The sequence below is a fragment of the Lissotriton helveticus genome, chromosome 5_1 (assembly GCF_964261635.1).
Source record: "Lissotriton helveticus chromosome 5_1, aLisHel1.1, whole genome shotgun sequence".
NCBI classification, from domain to species: domain Eukaryota; kingdom Metazoa; phylum Chordata; class Amphibia; order Caudata; family Salamandridae; genus Lissotriton; species Lissotriton helveticus.
In genome coordinates, this window is record NC_136065.1 from 341,596,888 (window position 1) to 341,617,466 (window position 20,579).

General features: G+C 45.3%; 1 protein-coding gene across 1 annotated transcript in view; it reads right to left on the minus strand.

Annotated features, from left to right (window-relative positions):
- Positions 1-20,579, minus strand: part of CFAP74 (cilia and flagella associated protein 74) — a 1,328,338-nt gene that overhangs the window by 1,049,548 nt on the left and 258,211 nt on the right. The window contains exon 9 of the mRNA XM_078642456.1: positions 7,063-7,173. Within this exon, the coding sequence (XP_078498582.1) occupies positions 7,063-7,173 (111 nt within the window). The remainder of the gene's footprint in view (positions 1-7,062; positions 7,174-20,579) is intronic.

A 20,579-nucleotide genomic window follows, 5' to 3' on the forward strand; every position in this document is an offset into this window, starting at 1 on the left:
AAAAATACAAATATCGTACTTGCTAACGAACCCTAACCATTCTCCACAGACCATTTTGGAACTAAGCCCAGCTATGTTCCATGATAATAAATTTTCAGAGGCTAGTACCATACTTAATACAGGACTGTGATCAGACCCATTTAACTCTGTATCTGATGTAATGTTAACATTATTACTTACAAGAGGTAATCCCATGGTAACATCAAGGTGACATAAATCACTTGTCCCTCCTCTGGCTTGTCTACACCCCTCAGTTGAACAAACATCTGAACAAATTTCTATCAGTGGTAAACGGCACTTTGTATGTCAATCACAGGCATCTAAGTTAGAAAGAGCAGAAAATCTATTTTCCAAACCTAGGCCCCACCCAACGGAGCCAAAATTCTTACTGCCCCTTTTGGGTATAACATTCCACTTTGTTCTCAGAGTGCATGGATTCAGGCCTCTGCCTTTTCGAGGATAGAAAAAGTCAAGAGTTAAAGGTACAATGGAGGTAGATCGTCTCTGCGGCGGAAAAATGTGGGGCAGGATGTTTGGTAGTACCTCAGGATCAGAAAGATTAATAACTACACAGTCACCTTTAAACTTCTTTTCCTTATTCCCGATCCACTCAACTCTTCTTGCGTTGACCAACTCCTCGGCTAATTGCTGCTTGCCCCATGGAGATATGGACATATTATCAGATAGCCAAGATAAAGATTTATTAAGGAGTGATGCTGTTGATTCTACTTCGCCTGAGCCCAATGGAGGCACATTAGCTAATACAAGAACTAATGGTGACGCTTCCACCACCAGCTCACAAGACCCTTGCGCAGTATTAGGTTCACCAGGAAGAGGAACAAAAGGTACAGCAGTAGGCATATCATCCGTTAGACTTATCAATGGGGCCATTGGAGGATTAGAGGCGACTGTAGGGATCAGTTCAGTAGGTTTGGTCAGTTGAATTTCGCTCGCCAAGGTTTGGACACTAGAGGTAATGACTTCTGGGAGTTTTCCCACCTCTCCCAGGGTTTTTCCAAGTAAGCCTTCCAATTTGGAAACCTCTGCGGATAGTTTGTCAATTTTGCTTATCAAAGGTTTAACTATCCCTTTAATTTTTGTATCCATCATGCTACAAAATTTCTGAAACTGAGCATTAGAGAAGGACAGACAAGTTTCATCAGACGAATCGTCCGCCTCATCATCAGACTTTGTCCTTGGTGGCGAAAATGTTTTATTTTTAGCTGACCTTAGTCCCCCCCTTTTCTGAGTAACTTTCCTCTTGGCCCTTGTGGCCCTCGGTGCAGGTACAGGAACAGGCTTTACAGTGCTGGTCTCACAGTTTAAAGAGTTCGGAGTCACCACTTCGTGGACATTGTTATCAGCAGTACTAGCTACTGTACCACTGAGTTGTATGATAACAGAATCCTGGACAGAAGCATGCGCCTCACCAGAGAGACTACAATTTAGCAGTTCGAAAGGATCCTCGGGCTCCAGCTCCTCGTCTAAAGATGGAGATAGCATAGATGACTCTAAGCCCAAAGAGGACCTTCTATCACTATTTATCTTAGTCACTTTTTGAACTAAGTAGTTCTCCATGGTGTTTGCAACAGGGGTAGGCTTTCTTCCTGGCATATGTGCAGCAATATACAGATGTAGCACAGGTTTGGAGCTCAAAACAGGTTAAAAGATGTAATAAATGTACCTGTGAGTTGATGTATCCGGGTTACAGCAGACCTTAGCTAGGCTATGAAAGAAACTGCAGAGTCCCTGGCCCAACCCGACCTTGGCCGACCTCGGACGGCCTCAGACGGCCCGCCCTTTGCCCGGGCTTCGCCCCGGGCGTCCCGCTCGCGTCCCGCGTAGCTGGCCCTTCGGCGCTTTTGTGCGCCTCCCCTGGCGCCCTCGCGGTGTCACAACGCGCGCCGCCGCGTAGGCTGCCGGGAATCGTAGTCCCGGAGCGGCGGCGCGACCAGAGTGCAGAGAAAGTGACTCTCGGCGGTGGCGGCGTGGGCTGACTGTCCTGGCGTGAGGCAGGTAGGTGCTGCGAGCTCCGGCGTGTGGCAGGTAGGTTAAATGTTCTCCCAATGCTCCGCCGGCCCTTCGGCGCTTTTGTGCGCCTCCCCTGGCGCCCTCGCGGTGTCACAACGCGCGCCGCCGCGTAGGCTGCCGGGAATCGTAGTCCCGGAGCGGCGGCGCGACCAGAGTGCAGAGAAAGTGACTCTCGGCGGTGGCGGCGTGGGCTGACTGTCCTGGCGTGAGGCAGGTAGGTGCTGCGAGCTCCGGCGTGTGGCAGGTAGGTTAAATGTTCTCCCAATGCTCCGCCGGCCCTTCGGCGCTTTTGTGCGCCTCCCCTGGCGCCCTCGCGGTGTCACAACGCGCGCCGCCGCGTAGGCTGCCGGGAATCGTAGTCCCGGAGCGGCGGCGCGACCAGAGTGCAGAGAAAGTGACTCTCGGCGGTGGCGGCGTGGGCTGACTGTCCTGGCGTGAGGCAGGTAGGTGCTGCGAGCTCCGGCGTGTGGCAGGTAGGTTAAATGTTCTCCCAATGCTCCGCCGGCCCTTCGGCGCTTTTGTGCGCCTCCCCTGGCGCCCTCGCGGTGTCACAACGCGCGCCGCCGCGTAGGCTGCCGGGAATCGTAGTCCCGGAGCGGCGGCGCGACCAGAGTGCAGAGAAAGTGACTCTCGGCGGTGGCGGCGTGGGCTGACTGTCCTGGCGTGAGGCAGGTAGGTGCTGCGAGCTCCGGCGTGTGGCAGGTAGGTTAAATGTTCTCCCCTTTGATTCAAATCTGGAACGTCACAAAACGCAGATCTTTCCAACAAACGCATTAAACTCCAGTGTAATCTCATAATTTGTACTATTCCCTGAGATTTACTGGGCACCTTTACAGCGGACGTCTTAACCCAATCAAATATTGTAAAATGTTGACTTTGCAACCAATTAAGCAAATCAGATCTACTGCCATGCTTTTCCTTGTTGCCAATGTCTTTGTAGCAGGGTTTAAAAAAACTAAGGGGGTCATTATGATGGCGGATTTTCCGCATACTCCGGGCCGGCGGAAGCCACCGCCGGCCCGGAGTATGCGGGAAATCCGCCGAGGAGGCCTGAAAGACCCACCGCCAAATCAGGATGGCTTGTGGGTCTCACAATGTGTCCGCCGCTTTTCCGCCGCGGTCGGAAGGCGACCACGGCGGAAAAGCACTAACATGGCTGGTGGTGTCTATCAGACACCGCCAGCCATATTAGGATGTAGGGAAAGTAATGCTTTTCCGCTGCGGCTTTTCCGCCGTGGAAAAGCATACGGACAATCACTTTGGGGGCCCGTTGCGGGCCCCCTGGGTGAAGGTTGCGTGGGGGGTGCACATGGGGGGTACCTATGGTACCCCCCTGCCTTTGCGTGCACGAAGCGGCAGGCACCGTGCGGTGCCTGCAGCTTTGTGCATGCAAATGCACAGCTTTCGTTTTTTACATTGCGGCGGGTGCTGCTTCAAGCAGCACTCGCCGCAATGTAAAACATACAGGATGTGACCGCCAGGGTGGCGGTCACATCCTAATTGCCATGGAGGGACCGCCGCTGCCCATGCGGACGGTCCCTCCTACTCAGGGGTGGCGGACGGACGCAAGTCCATCCGCCATCCTAATCGGCCCCTAAATGTGTTAGTTGAGGCCCAGATTTTGCGTTAGGATTGCGCCGCTTTTTTTACACAACCCTACGCCAAATCTAATTTGTTAAATCTTATAATGCGCTTAAATGTACTCATAATATACCTGATAGACATATGTGTGAGGTCTTAATATCTGATGTCACTTCTTGTGATATCACTTCCAGTGAGGTCACTTCCTGTGATGTCACATGCAATGTCACACATTGTGACATCATGCACTGTGACGGCACTCAACAGGATTTCACTTGCATACTGCCTAACCTGGTTAGTCCCCCCACTTCTGTTTTTAGGTCGAGCCTAGCGCAGCACGCATGCGCTGCTCTGCTCAACTTAATTTAAGGGCTTTTGAAATCTCACCACACGCTTGTGCGTGTGCTTTTCGTTTTGTCCCCGGCTATTGGGCTTTGCGTGCGTCTTTTTAACAAAGACAGCAGGCAATTGGGAAAAGGCGGGCGCATGTCCCGCCTTTGCTCCTCCCAGGGCCTATTGTGTGCGGTTACCCGCACAGGCCACATCTGTTTTCAATTATCGTGCCCAGACACGGGCGCGATAATTGAAAACAGATCGCACGCTGTGACGCGAGCACGCCCGCGCACCACTCGCGTGCTTGCTTTTTTAACTGTTAGACCCTTCATCAATTTAAATGTTTTTTTCATTGTCTCAAATTGAGACTGTGTAGCGGGGCATAAATTATTTCTGAATATGTTTTTAGTGAGAGTGAGGCGGAGGGAGTCGGGGGCACAATGTCTAATTGATGAATATATGATTATACCACGATTTCAATTACCACGCATGGCTTTACCACGCGAATTTTACATCGCAAGTGGCTTTACCACGCTGGTATTTACAACGTAGGATTTTACTACGCCTAGAAACGTCTTACCTGCACGTCTTTCTCTACGAGCCCTTACTTCCATCCTCCATTGAAACAAGCGTCAAAACACGTATACCAAAATAAAAAAAGGACTGTTTTTTTGACGTACACGGCACGTCTTTGGGGGAGGCTCTTTCCTTTTTCTTTTAAAATTATGTTCGTTTTTTTTTTTTAAGTAAACTGCTTGTTATTTTTTGGGGGGGAGACCCCCCCCAAACCCCCCTCTGCCCCCGCTTGTTATTTTTGGGGGGGGAGACCCCCCCCAGCCCCCCTCTGCCCCCCAAGCCCACGCAGAACGACTCGAAGGAATACCACATCTCCCCCCCAGCCCGTGGTAAAGACGTCGTGGAAGGCACCCTGCGTGGAAGGCACCCTGCGTGGTAAGTGTCACGTGGTAAATGTTAGTAGTGGTAATGCCTTCGTGGTAAATGATGTTTCCCCTAATTGATCAGTCATTACTTTGAAGCCCTGTCAGGCATCTCTTTCACGCCGGATGTAGCAGTCCCATTACACACTGAGTTCTGGGCCCCATTTGTGTAACAAGGCCGCTCTTTCCCTCCCTGTCACGATTACGCTCAGCCACCCTTTCAAATCCGCTGTCTTTCATTTTTTGGATAAAAACCCTTTTTTTTAATTGCATTTGTAATTTTTTAGAGCGCAGGCACCTGGTAGGAATTCAGATGAACATTTAATCCCTAATCTTCACACCGGGGTTAATTCACTGCATTATGATACGCACATTCGTACATTGTGTAGTATCAGCGGACCAAAGTTCAGTGACAACTGCACAATGGCCAGGGGATGAGGGCTGGGACGGAAAACCACAGGAAATGGAATATATTAAATATATGTCTGCTGCACTACCACTGTGTGCACACAGGTGTCTGCTACACTAACCACACGCCGTGTGTGTGCATTCCAATGCCTGCCGCACTAGTATGCCCCTGCGTGTGTAGTTTCAATAACAGATCACTGTGTGCAAGCATGTGTCTTTTCAATTAGCATGTGACTTTGTGTAGCCACATCAGCATGTTACAGGACACCTTTCGCACCCCATCTTCGCACACTTGTGCAGGCAGGTGCCTTCTGCCCCTACCTTCCACTGTGCAGGCAGGTGTCTACATCGCTAGCCGGCCTCTGTACACAAGCAAGCGCCTCTGACCCCACCATGTGCCAAGTGCAAGCAGCTATCTAATGCACACAGCCCGTGTGAAACCAGCAGGCGTCTCCCCATGGGTCTGCAGTGAGTAAACAGGTGCCACTCCCCTCTGGGCCAGCGTTAGAAAAGCGGTGTCTGCCTCCCTAACGCACACTCCTTGGGGCGCCAATCCTGCACACACTCTCCGAGACCCGCTACAGCCAGAGGAGGCTAGCCCATCCTCTCAGCCGTGCCCCGTAGCACCACTGACTGCCCCCTGTGCCACATCTAAGTGCACTTACCTGTGTACTCACAATGCGCGCACTTTATGCAAACATAAGCCCGCTCTCACAGCGCCCTCTCCTTGTGCCATCATGTGCCTGCAGCTCCCTCAAATGTCAGGCCCTATGCATGAGCTGTCCGGTGCCTGCATCCCTGTGCCCCACACCTATGTCAGCAGGAGCCCTCGCCGGTCCTGTGCCAGCAGCCTCCCACCACCCCGGCAGGTGACTGGAGCCCCCGTGCCCCGTCCACCATGCCCGCCACACCCCACCCCATGCGCAGTCAAGCATATTATCCTTTACAGTGAGTGGGCACCTGCTACCCTAGATGTATTTCTGTGTGACCCCTCGGTGTGCAGGCAGGTGAGTGTTGCACTGCTGCTCCGCTCGTATGGAGTAGAGAAACGGCCTTCCCCGACCACCAGTGTGCAGTTAGGTATGTCCACCGCTAGTGCCCTGCGTGAGAAGTCAGGTGCCTTCACTGCCAGTGCCCCCTTCATGTGTGCCTTACTCTCCAGTGTTCCGCCCATGAGCAGTCAGGTGTTTGCACCTTGTTCACCCCTTCCTGTGCAGGTAGGTGCCTCCTCCTCCTCCCTAAAGCCCCATTCAAGTCCATTCTAATCCAGTCAAGTGTCTGATCTTCGCGGTTTTACTCCTGTGGAGGCAGATACCTCCTTACCCCCTCATAGTCTCCTCCATGTGCAAGCAGGTGCCTGCAGAATACATTTATCCGATCTCCCATTGCTGCTATCCTTTCTTCATTCCTTCCTTTCTTCGTCTTGCTGGCACCTTCCCCTGTTCCTCTCTTCCTTCGTCTTTAACTTCCTCCTTCTTCCCACCTGTACATCCCTTTACCTCCCCTTCCCTAAACATAAATATTCAGCAAAAACGTGGGCAATAACAAAACAATGAACAAGCATTGCCACAGCCAATAGGTCTCGCTTTTGTGACCTTATAAGTATTTAGTTATGCTGCACAACATCCTTGGTGCAACAACATCAACTGTTACATGACTTAAAACACTTATAAGGTCCCAATGTCGAGACCTATTGGCAATGCCAATACTTGTTTAGGACTTGTAAACTGGTTTACGGGTACGTTTGAAGTACAGTCACACGACGACTCACCTTGTCATGGTCTCCTTAAGGAACTGCACAGCCTTTTCGTGGTTCCGCTGAGCGTCCTCCACTGCTTTTCGATGCCTCGCCACTCTTTCTTGGAGGACCTGCTTTTCTTTCCTGAAGCGAGGAAATAAAAACACGGATGCGATTCATAATCATTCCTAGGCATCACAGCCCTATTGCCGTCCACAAACGCCCCCTTTCAGCATGTGTCACCTACTGCCAGTGCCAGGTGTAGAGTACCAGGATACAGGTTTTGTAATAAACCAGTCTATTACAATGGAGCCCTGCTCTAAAAGCGTTATCTTTTGCTCATCCGTTTCCTTTGCCGTGTATAATGTATGTAACGATCTTCTTTCAAGGTATCCCCATTTTCTCTGTTTATAAATCTTAATCGCTTCATATCCACAAATTAAGCAATGGTTACTTACTCTTACATTTGTTTTTTCAATATCTGAATTAGTCTATCAATAGATTTTTCCCTTTGCGCTTTAATTTTATTAATATTCACCTCCACTTCCCTCTGTCTAGTTATGAATATTCATATATAGGCACCTATCGTTATGTGGCGGGCTGCCTTTAGATCAAGACTCTCTAGACTCGATAGATTACTGAATGGCCTTTTGCTCCCTTCGCGCTGTATTTTTTCTTCTTTTTAACTACTCGTGACCAGGAGTTGCGTTTTATAGCAACTTTTAGGTGGATTTGTAATGATTTTTGTTACTGTATGATTTTATATTTTATGGTTGCGGCCGCACCCGAATAAAGATTTATTTATTATTATTTATGTGGCATCCATCAAATCTACGTCATATGGGTATATATCCTTACTTCTCAATCTCTCACAACGTTTCTTCCTTCATATGTATCTCTATGTAAACCACGAAGACGGTCAGCAGAGTCCCAGGATGAAATTTTTGGTCTGCAGTATACATGAAATAACATTATGGTAAAGTCATAAAATATTAAAACCACTGAAATCGACCAGGTATGTCAATCAGCTCATCCAAAATTCAAGCTTTTCAGTTGGTAATGCCAGTGATGACAGTTATTAGTTCCCCACAGCTGCACCTGAAAATCTTTTTGATCCCTTAAAAGTCACAGTAAAAACTTATGGAACCAGCCGACAGAAAATACCAGCTTCTTTCCTTGGCCAATAAGATTAGTTCTGGCCTGCAAACAGGCATTGTGGCTTTGCAAACTGTGGAGCTGTTAAGCAACCAGACTGATTTTCAATTTGAAAACCTAGACCCAAAACAGGTTTTCAAACACAAATGCTGCAGATATACTTATTTTTGCTTAAGCTTCCTTTTTAGGCCTGGCTTTAGCCAAGACTTTTTTGATTTTACTAACCTATGTATAACAAATAGGTCAGTCACCCTGTTAATCCAATAGTCTGTTATTGTATTGTTCACATTTTTCTTCCACCCACTACAGCATACAGCATGGGGCAATGAATCAACTCGCTTCAGCCACTGGCCTGGCTGACATCATTGCGAGTGACAGCATTCTGCCCTTTCACAAGAGCAGATGGTAAAGAGTGATTTTTAAGACAAAAAAATATTTTTGATTTTAGCTGATTTTTTTTTAAGATTGAACTGGGACAGGCAGCCTTCCCAACAATAAAGGCTTGCAAAAACATCCCAAATCAAAACAAGCATTGATAGAGCCAAATGGCTGGAGGTAAACACCTGACTCACTGCCTTGCCAATGCTTGTTTATTCTTGTAGTACCTAAACTATAACTGAACAGATTTACTCTAAACCACAAAAATGATCTATTTTGATACAGGGCAGACTGTTTGCTGAGTGGGGTGTAACTCTGTTTAGAATTTTTTGTTGCATCAGAGAACAGAAATTTTAATGGAGCCTTTGTATGCAGCACCCTCTGCAAACTATTGGTTCCCTTAATCAGTTTCAATCAAGTTTTAAAACGGAAAGTGCAGGTTGGGTGGACACGTTATTGTGCAATTTGGAACAGATTCACATATTAGCTCAAAACGTATTATTTATCCAAAAAGGCTTTTTATTTGTACAAACAGATTCAAATACATTTATTAACCTGGGCATAGTTCGTGGAGTTTTGCTACGCAGAACTCCGCAAAGTTACAAAAAAACTCTGCGAAGGGCCGCAAGTGGCGGAGTGTAGCGCAAACTGCTGTTCGTTCTGGTCTTTCTGCCGCTCGGGTAGAAGAAATTCTGCCCGAGCGGCAGCTCGTGCTCGCGAACAGTAAGTGGGGAAAAAACTCCGCTGCACTACGCGAAGCAGAGTTTTCTGCACTATGTGAGCTCCTCGGCGCGCAGAACACTCCGCGAGCGAAGTGGAGTTCACCGCCCAGGCCTAAAGATACTCTGCAGCATCTCTGTTATTACGGCTTAGTGTGTATGTTTATAGGAAATTGATTTCTGCTAGTAACTTTTGGTCCTATTCTGCACCACATTAGGCAGAGAACTGACCTACTAAGATTTCGCCCTTTGATTTAAATCCAGCATGCACTGGTCAATGAGTTCAAAAGTTATTAAGGAAACACTTCGGAATGAGTGCAAGATGAAATATGACTGTGACCTTTTTCATTGTTACTGAGAGTTTCTTTAGTGCTTAATCGACCACTAGTATAGCACTGCAGCAGATTTCTGTAGTCAATGCGTGCTCTCGGCTACAGCACAAACTACTGAACAGAATTATTCGAAGCGTCAAGAAGACAGAGTTAATGCCCAACAGAGCACATTTGTGGTTTGGCACTAATCTGTTCAGTACTTTTAAAGGAGTATGTTATTAAAAGGTGGCAGATCCAATAGTACAAATAGTTATATTGCCAATGTGTTACATTTTGCGTGTGGAGCCAAGAGTCGTGATTTTGGCTAAATTACAGCCTCTGGAGGATCTGCAGGAGAAAGTGAAAACACTGGTGGAAAAGTGCCAGGAATTTGCTTGTAGATGAGTCAAAAGGTCTCCACATAGGCCAACATTCAGTCAATCAAGCTTTTGGAAGATTTACAAAAGAGGCTGGATAATTTTGATTATTTTCTATGCCGTGCGCTGATTGACTATGGTTTTGTTCAGGTACTTAATGGAGTGAAGGCTCAAGCACTACAGGTGATGAATGATGTAGATGATGATGATTCAATCACAGCGTGATAAGTGTAATGATTCTCTGGATGGTGATAATGGTGATTCTCTGCAGCTGCTAAGCAACATTTTCTCTGGTTGGAATACACTAACAATTACTTAATTGCTTAATTCCATATTTCACTGTGGTGAGCACTATCCCTGTTCTTCATGCTAGTTGATGGGTTCTGCAAGGATGCTGCTGCTAGATCTGGTCCCCTTAAGAATGGCCACACAAAGGATCATCTTCCATTTGTGTATCTAAGTAACTAAACATGTTATTCACAAGGAACCCTTCAACCTCCCGCTGTTCCTTTTCTATCTTCTCCAATAATGTGCCATAAAAGGATTCATTTTCTGAAACCTTATACTCTTGATTCACATGGTGAGTTTTGATTGGGAGAAAATCATTCGAAATTATTGGCTGAGAAAACTTCTGGTTCACAAACACACGTGGTTAGCAATTCAATATTCACCTCTGAACAAAGAGGAAGGAAAAAATTGCTTAACTGTACCTACAGTTCTTTCATATTGATATCATCCATAGATTCACATGCTTGAGTTATTCCCCATAGTCAGACTGGCAATCCTAGGTAGTCAATGTTTACATAACACTACATTAACATTATATTAAAATTGAAAACAACCATATACTACTTGTAATCTGTCAACCTCATTATATGACCCAACCTCTGGTCAAAGAGGAGGAGTGACACATTTCAGAATTCCTCTCAGAGACTCCAATTGCCTGAGGGTAGTCTTTGGAGCATTGTTCAGGAACTGATCTATTTTCTTTTCCCACTCAAACCTGGATTTGTAAGAGTGTGGATCAGCTTACCAATAGTAAGAAGAACATGTACAGAACACGTTATTTCTTTTACATGCGAACATAGTGAGATATGTTAGAAATACGTGGGCACCGACAGGATCTGAACCCACTACACACGCAATGGTACTCATGCAATATTTAATGGGGATCGGAAGTCATTTAACCAAATGGTTATCATATAGGATCCGAACACATACGGCAGTGCCACAACAGGTACTACGAGATAAATGGCATGCGGACATGGAGAGAATACTTACAGATAAGGAGTCTAATACAATCCTAGAATACCCAAGAAATGTATTGCGCAACCCGAAGTTTAAATTATTTCAACTCATGATAGTCTCATTAAGTGTTATGTTCCAGATATAGCAGATACATGCCTATGTCAAGAATCTGAGACTAATTTCATACATATGATGTAGACCTGCCCTAGACTGATAACTTACTGGGCCACGATACACACACTATTAAACACAATGGCCCCAGGGCACAGGGGAGTTTCACTAGAATACTACATACTGGTGCTTGGCCCTAAAGCTAAATGTGGAAACCCCACATATAGATTTGTCAATTTGGCATTGATATTAGCGAAACTAACAATAACCATGAGATGGAAAGCGAAAAAAGCACCTGAAGTGATGGACTGGTATAATGAGATGATTAGATGGGGTAGGGCTGAAAGTGCAGAGTTACAGAGAGAGGAGCGTAGAGGTCTGTGCAAAAAACCTATATCGTTAGAATGGAATGTATTGCTGGAGGAATTTGTAACAACTGAAATACCAACAATATAATGCAGATAACAAAAACCTGTAAGTGTAACTGTTGAGATAATGTGAGGTAATGGGAAAGTCCAGAATGTGATAGTGTTATGTGAAATAGGAGTTATACACTGCAAGTGATGTGTCATTAACCATCTTAGATAAAGTAGGAGGTGCTAATTGCAGCAACCACTACAAGGAAGCAGAACTGAGTATGTTGGAAAGAGGGAGGGGGGAGTTATGACTATTTTAGGGCTAGATACATGTAAGAGATAGAGCTATGCAATATAAAACGATGATTATAACAAGTTATATACACGAACAGAAAGGACCCGAAGCAATTGCAACGTCTTGGTTCGCATATGCAAATCTATACAATTATGTAAACAATGCTGTTTTTTCATTGCTACTTCTGTAATTACACACTGTATACCATATGTACCATATTACCAAAGATATATACATGTAATGAGCTCAGAGAAGTTGTAATGATCAGAAAATCAATAAAATATGTTTGTTTTTTTAAATAGTAAGAAGACATGTACGCATCATTTTTAACCTTTTGGTGGTGGATGTCTGACTTAAGAAACCTCTAGACCATATCAGAGACAGCTCCTAAAATATCGATTTTATAGTTTGCAGGAAAAAAAAGATCTATAGAGGTGACCAGTATACTAGGTGCATCGGATACCTTTTCTGAAACATGACCACATACAAATTTGATATCTGCCAGTTTTTGCGAAGAAGCTGCAGGAGCTGCTATGTTGGCACATTAAAGTGGACATGGTGCCAGTTCGCTTCACTACCGGTTTAGCCTGACCCTCTCTTGACACTGCTGCTCTGCTGAGATGAAGTTGGTAATAGTAAGCAAATCTCACGACATTACATTTTTCAAAGCAAGGGTTTGTTAGATGCTACTGTCTTACGAATGGTAGTCTAGGTGTCAGCTTGCGAACAGTACCTCTCTGGTGCTGGTAATTTCCACAAAGTTATGAAAGCATACCACCAAACCTATGCTGCTGTTCATGAAATCTTTCTATCCCCAGGTGAGGTTTATAGACTGTTCTTTCTTCCAAACGTGTGAAAAATATGGCAAGTTAGAGGGCAAAATAAAAAAAGAAGGTATGAGAGAAAAAAACTGTGTAAAAGATTGTACAATACGGAGAGAGATTGAGAGAACAAGAAGATGAGATGAAGGTAGAGTTAAAGAACCTGAGCTCATTATACTTTGGCCATGTGCATAAGGCCCTCATGCTGCCCACACACCCTGTGTTTTGCAAGTACTACTCGGATGGCAGGAGTTTGTGTCATTCTTCTTTAAGAGGAGTTTTCAAGGTTGTCGTTAAGCTGTGTAAGGGTTAGTGTTTTTGTTATTTCTGAATGTGTGCCTGAGGGACTGAATGTTTTACATTGTTGTGGTTATTAAGTGTTTTGGCTGGAGCGAGTGTTGCTGGTGCCTTCTGTAGGGCCTTTGATGGAGGCAGAATTGATTCACTATTTATGGTTGGAAGAAACTCAATGAAATTGTGCATGGTCAATGGGGGATCGGGTGAGTGGTGGTCCAAGGGACCTTTGAATGTCATTAGACTATTCTTGTTATGTCTGGTTTGCGCCTATAATTGTGATTATTGTTTGGAAACCAACACACGGTCTATGTTAGTTGATGTCAAAGGCTTAGCCTTGCAAAGCTGTGTTGCAAGGGTAATTTGTCAGAAGGAGAAGGTAAGAGAGTGGAAGATTATGGAGTAGCTAAGGGACAGTAAAGTGTGCTCTGTAATCAGGTAGGGGATTTAGAAGGGTAAATGGTAAAGAGAAGCAATGGAGCAATTAGGGCTTAGTAATGTAAGGAAAGGGGCGGAGAATTAAAGAAATGAGGAGGTTGAAGTGGAGTCAAGGGAAAGCAGACATGTGGGTTGTAGGAGAGGTAAAAGAATAGGGGAAGGAGTTTGAGGGGATTGAGTGGGATGAGTGAGATGTGGCAAATGGAAGCAAGACGGAGAGGTGATACAGAAGAAGTGATGAAGGGAAGGAAGAGTAGGATAAATCAGAACACAGGATGGTAGAAGGAAAGACTGGATTTATTATTGAGCAGGAAAAAGAAAATAAGGTTATAAAGCAGGCTAAGAAACTAACAGAGGTGGGGTGTGTTTTATGGTCTAAAGTGGTGACAGTTAGGAGGTGAGAGGGATTGATGGGAGACTGAGAAGTAGGGTGGTATAGGTGGTGGAGATGAGAGGAGAGGATGGAAGGTGCTTTGGGGATGATGGTGAGCAAAGGAGGGGTCTAATAGGGAGTGACAGGAAAGTAGGAGCTGTGGGAAATGAGATGAGAGGGATCAGAGGGGAGAGGGAAGAAGGAAAAATGAGAAGGGGAAAATGGGCAAGTTAGGGTAGATGAGGGGGATCAGAACTGAAGGGGGTGGAAGGAAGGCGCAGGATAGAGGTCAATAGGTGTAGGCAACAGATTAGAACAATGATTTCATAATGGTGACAGGGAGAGCAACAGATAAACTGCCTAAAAATAAGCTTTTTCTGCACAAGAAACCTGCTGTGGGCGAGGGATGGGATACGGAGCGGTATTAGGAAACAGGTTGAGGAAGGAGTAAACAGTGGGGTGAGGAAGTAAGAATAGATGGAATAAATGAGAAGAGAGGGAAAAAGAGGGTCCAGGGTAATACGTGTTCAAACAAAAGCTGCCTGGGCCCACCAGAGACCTGTAGTTTCTGGTGGGAAAGGAGGCAAAGAAAGAATGCCTGGATCTATGACCCCAAAGACCAAGTACAACCCCAAGCCTCGTTCATCTATACCCAATCAGCTCCTAAATCCACTCAGATCAAGCAGGCTTACATATTAGTGCCATGTGCCTTTAATAAGATCCATCCTGTATGTCTCTTAGCTCTGTCGTTCAGGATTCATGCTAACAACTACATCTGTGAGGCACTGATATGGTTTAATCAGACCTATCAGAGGAGAGACCATGATGACACCCACCGTTCACTGCTTACAGTTTAAGCTACATCTTTTCCGGAAATAAAGACATTCTGGGAGAAGGTCCTGACAGAGTCTAGCTCTTGGAGTTCTGAGCAACCAGGACAGGTGTATGGCTGATGCAGTGGCTGGTACCAAGTTTACTATGAGCCACTTGCAGAGCAGGCAGAATGACTGATACAGACTGCACACGAGTGATGAGCAACCTGGTGGAATTTGAAATCCCCTTATCTTTGCCTTTTTACCTTTGTGTCTGTTGCTCTCATTTCATAACTGCTATTTTTTAACTATCTAAGATTACTAGAATATACCTAAACTGCCCAACATCCTTGGTGGCAGTGCTGGCCACTATCACTCTTATGTACCTATTAATAGACCAACAAAACTATTAATTAAAACCAATCTTCTGGACATAAATAAACATTCTTCTATTCTTTTATTACAGACTACCAAACGGTACAAATATATATTAAAGTATATTCTTCCTGTTTTCATGAAAAGCACCTATTTCATGCTAACCTGACTAAGATAAATATGTAAGATAAATAAAAACATAACAGTAACATATATTATGGGTCAAATAGAAAACTGGAGTTTGTTAACATTTAAAAACTACTCAGGCTGTGGCCTTAGTAGTTTACTGTGTCACTACAACTTCATGGACTGCATTATTAAACCATATACAGAAAGATCAATTAATACTATTGCAAAGGTGGCACCTTACTCGGCTTCTTGTCAGGGGTAGTCTAAGGATTACTCATACAACAAATTCACTGTAATCTAGTAGTTGTTAGGAAAGTATACATTACTTTATACTGTTGATGGTGATATACATGTTGTTTGCTCCAGAGCTACGATGAAATAGTGTTTTTATAAGAAAATCAAAGAAAAATGAATACATATTTGGAACGCTCTTCTGTGCCTTAAGAGAAACAGGAACACCTAATTATAGAAAACTCAGTGAAGCATGGCTCCCTTCTCGCATACTATTTTACATAGGTGCAAAATGTGTAGGAGCTGTTTGGAGATCCTCTGGTGGAAGGCTGTACCAATTTTCAAACATTAGCTCACACAAGTGTGCCAACAGACGTTTGAGGGGGGCATGCATTTTTTTTACAAATGCCTCTGATATGTAAAAGTGCCATAATCTAAAAAAAACACACATTTAGAAAAATGGCAGATTTAGGTTTTTATTACAGGGGGCAATAATAACCGATATGTGCAGTAGCTCTTGTTGCCGCACACATAAGACTTAAGAGGTTTTATTTTTTTTATTGTACCCCTTACACACTGGGTGCAATAAATAACTGCATCCCTGTTAACCCTGACAGAACTTAAAGGGAGAGATATGACAGGACATTACTGTGACATGCATATTCTGGTGAAGTGAGGACCTAAATATGCAAGGCATATTCTATTTCATGGTTAATATTTGTATTGGACGGTGTTGGACTAGGCCCTTTGTGCAGGATCAGCCCAAAACTGTATGGCCTTCACCCTCCTGTTTTCTAAGCTTGTTTTGTTGGCTTTTAGGATTTTGCACACTTTACCACTACTAACCAGTGCTAAAGTGCTTGTTCTCTCTCCTCCAGACTTGGTAAAATTGACTTACTCCCAATTGGCACATTCAATGTATGTGTATGTCCCTGATAACGTGGCACTAATGTGCCTGGGGCCTGTAAATTAAATTCTACTAGTGGGTCTGCAGCAATACCTTTGTGCCATCCACTTAAGTAGCCTTTTTAAACATATCTCCAGCCTGCCTTCGCAGTCTGTGTGTGCAGTTTTATACTGAGAATCTTTTGAAGAAGCCGTTGGGTGCCTGCAGGTGTTAGGGGTGTGTGAGGGCATCACAAAGAAAGACCTCCCTTTTCCCTCACGTCCAGCTAGGAACTACACACCCCTCTGATTCTCAGTCCCCTTCGGGAGCCTGTGTGCAGGACCTCATTTAAAATCAGCTCCCAGTCCCTCATATTTTTTAAAGCAGTTTTATACTGCCATTTCGACCTGGTAAAATAAACCTTTTGCCAGGCCTAAACCTCCCTTTGTAAAACATATAAGTCACCACTAGGGTAGGTCCTATACAGCCCATCAGGCAGGGTGCAGCGTATTTAAAAAGTTGGACATGTACTTTTAACTTTGACATGTCCTTGTAGTGATAACTTTCAATTGGGAGCATGTAGGAATGTAAAGTCCGGTCTCTAAGGAATTGTAATTTAACCACCAACCCTCCCCTCTTTAATGATAAAGTCGGTTTTTAATTCACAATTCTGAAAATGTCAATTTTAGAAAGCAGGCATTTTCTTGTCCCAACCATTGGATGCCTGCAGCCTGTATCGTGGGTCCAATAACTAGGTACACTTGACAGTTGGTCTTTTGGGTATTACTCTCAGACAGTGACAAAGAGACAAAAGGGGAATAGGTGTTGGCAGGATAGGCCATTTCTAACTTGATGAGGAGGAGGAGCTGTCACCTAACACACTAGCACATCACAAAGGCTCTACCCAGCAGGCTCACAAAGGGTTCTGATGCTAGGACTAGTTGGCTGGCCTCCAGATTAGAGCCTCAAGGACAGAAGGGACACCAACCACCATGAACACAGCATCTAGACTCTGTCTACTGTGATTCCTCCCACTCTCCCCCCCCTCAAGTGGCGCCACCCTAATCCTGGACACTTGGAAGTGTGCCCAGCTCTGGTCAGGACTATCACAGTGTGACGCATCCCCTTGAGGTTCCGCTTCAGAACCACCGTTGCACGACGCGTGCCTGATGCAGGACCTAGTTCTCAAGACCCTCATCAATGGCATCCTCGTTTATGATGCAAGACTTTGCATCGCAGCCCACAGTTTCTTCGGAACCGCTGCTGCATAACACATCCTCGATGCCGGACTTCGCATTGCAAGCCCCTCATCAAAAACATCTCGACAATGACTCAAGATTCTACTTTGCATCCACACAGCTCCTAGGAATCGCTGCGGCGTGATGCATCCTCAACTCAGATACTCACAGTGCTCAGCAATCAAGATTTAAGGTACTTTGATCAGTGGGCCTAACTTGGTCCTTGCTCAATCGCGGTCAACCTAAGCTTGTGACTTTGTCCCAGTCCGGCGCAACCAGATCACCACAGTTGGCGCTTTTTGCTTCTACGAACTATTTTCACTTAAACCATTGAAATTGCATATGAAATGCGTTACTTACCTGTAACAGCAGTTATCCAGTATTGGTGTCTTTCATAGATTCACATGCCTGAATCATTCTCCGTCGTCGAGACGGGAGCCCCGGTAATAGAAAAGTAATGTCCTATAGACATACATAGAGAAAAGTAGGCCCAAAGGCTTTGCCTTAGTAGCCTATCTATGTCCTTTTGTAAAAAGGACCAAAATCCTGAAGGTAGCCAATCAGCTACCACCTCCCTCTAGAACCTTCCTGCCAGGAGCCTCAGTCTCTCAGATTTTCGTACACACCAAGCTAGGTAGACGTAACATATGTTATGAAGTGAGAGATGAGTCCTTCCTGGGGAGGCGGGAGGGTTGCATGTGAATCTAAGAAAGACACCAATACTGGATAACTGCTGTTACAGGTAAGTAACGCATTTCTTATCCAGTATTATGGGTGTCTTTCATAGATTCACATGACTGAATCAGAATAGCAAGCAATACATTATGCACATTTTCGATGGAACATAACAAATAGTCTGAGATAATACATATCATGCGACTAGTAACCATCAGCAATACAAATAAGAAAGGAAATAAATGTGCATACCATTGCAGGACGGTGGGAAGGAGGAAGGCTCATCTCACTGGAATAGATGGCGAAGTACAGCCTGGCCTACAGCTGCATCCTGCATCAGTTCCGTATCCAGGCAGTAGTGCCTGGTAAATGTATGCGGCGATTTCCAGGTCCTGCTCTGCAGATGTCCAGAATCGGTACTCCAGCGAATAGTGCCGCCGATGTGGACACAGCCCTCGTGGAATGCGCTCGGACTTTAGAATGTAATGGACGTCCGGCTTTGTCATGGCAAAAGGCAATTGCCGCTGATATCCATCGGGAAATGCTTTGTTTGGAGAGTGGCATGCCTTTTCTAGGTCTGCTGAAGGCGATGAAAAGCTGATTTGTTTTTCTGAAATGTTTTGTTTTGTCTAGGTAAAATTTTAGACATCTCTTTAGGTCCAAAGAGTGAAGAGATCTTTCAGCCATAGTACTGGGGTTCGGGAAGAATGATCGAAGTACAAGTGGTTCATTTAGATGGAAGTCCGAGGGGACTTTAGGAATGAAGCGAGGATTGGTTCTTAAAATCACTCTGTCCTCTCTGAATTGCATGAAAGGATCTTGTATTGAAAGAGCTTGTAACTCACTGACCCTTCTCGCCGATGTTAAAGCCAAAAGAAGTGCAGTCTTCCATGAGATGTATTTGATATCAGCCCTGTGGATGGGCTCAAATGGATGCTTCATGAATTGGTTGAGAACCACATTAAGGTGCCACGTTGGTGGAACTCGTCTTGGCCTTGGAAAAGATCTATAGAGCCCTTTAATGAATTGTTTTATTAATCTGTTGGACCATAGGGAAGGTCCTTTTGAAGTTCTCGTAAAGCGTGAGATCGCCGCCAGATGTACTCTAATGGAGGCATGTGCAAGTCCTGTTTGTGCCAGATGTAATAAATAAGGCAGTAGCTGTTCTGGAGTGATCTTGAAAGGATGGATATTGTTGTCTTTACACCAAACACAAAAGCGTTTCCATTTCAAGGAATAAGTTTTGTTTGTGCTAACTGCTCTTGCCTTAGCTAGGACTTCCCTGCACTCCTGCGGGATGTTTAGATGACAGAACTCTCGGTACTCAGGAGCCATGCCGATAACCTGAGAGATGTCAGATTCGGGTGGAGTACTTGGCCTTTGGACATCGAGAGTAGAGAGGGATGTTGATGCAGTTGGATTGATGGTTGGACTGAGAGGCGACGGAGGACCGTGAACCAATGCTGTCTCGGCCAGTATGGGGCAATGAGAATCAAGGTGCAGTGTTCCATTTTCATTTTCCGAATGACTCTGGTTATCAGGGGAAATGGCGGAAATGCGTACGCAAACACGTTGCGCCATGCGGTGGAAAATGCATTTCCTAGTGACCTCGGTTGGGGATGCCAGCTTGTGAAGCTGTGGCATTTGGCGTTCTCCCTGGTGGCAAAGAGGTCTATTTGCGGTTTCCCCCATTCCGAGAAGATGTCGTTTAGAACTTGTTGGTCCAGTTCCCACTCGTGGGACAGTGACCTCTGTCTGCTGAGAGCGTCCGCAATGACGTTGTCTTTTCCGGGGACATATTCTGCTGTTAATTTGATGTCGTTGAGTAGTAGCCAGTTCCAAATTTTCTGCGATTCGCGAGACAGTGTCAGTGAACGTGTCCCTCCCTGCTTGTTCAAGTAGTGCATTGTGGTTGTGTTGTCCATCCTCACAAGCACTGCTGAGTTTGTGATGCGAGGGAGGAATGCTTGTAGAGAGTGTAGAACTGCTCTTAGTTCTAGGAGGTTGATATGTAGAGTCCTCTCTTGTTCCGTCCACTTGCCACTGATTTGCAATTCCTGAAGGACTGCACCCTATCCTTCTAGAGAAGCGTCCGTCGTTATGACGTGTGGAGTTGCTGGTATCAAGAACGTTAAACCTTTCGATAAGTTCTTGTTCGTTGTCCACCAAAGTAAAGCCTTGGTTATCAGTCGAGTGATGACTATGTGATCCTCGAAAGAACCTGTACATTGTGTCCACTGTTTGGTCAGGGCCTCCTGAAGGGGGCGCATTTTGAGCCGACAGTGAGGGATGAGTAGTATGCAAGAAGACATCATCCCTAGAAGGGAC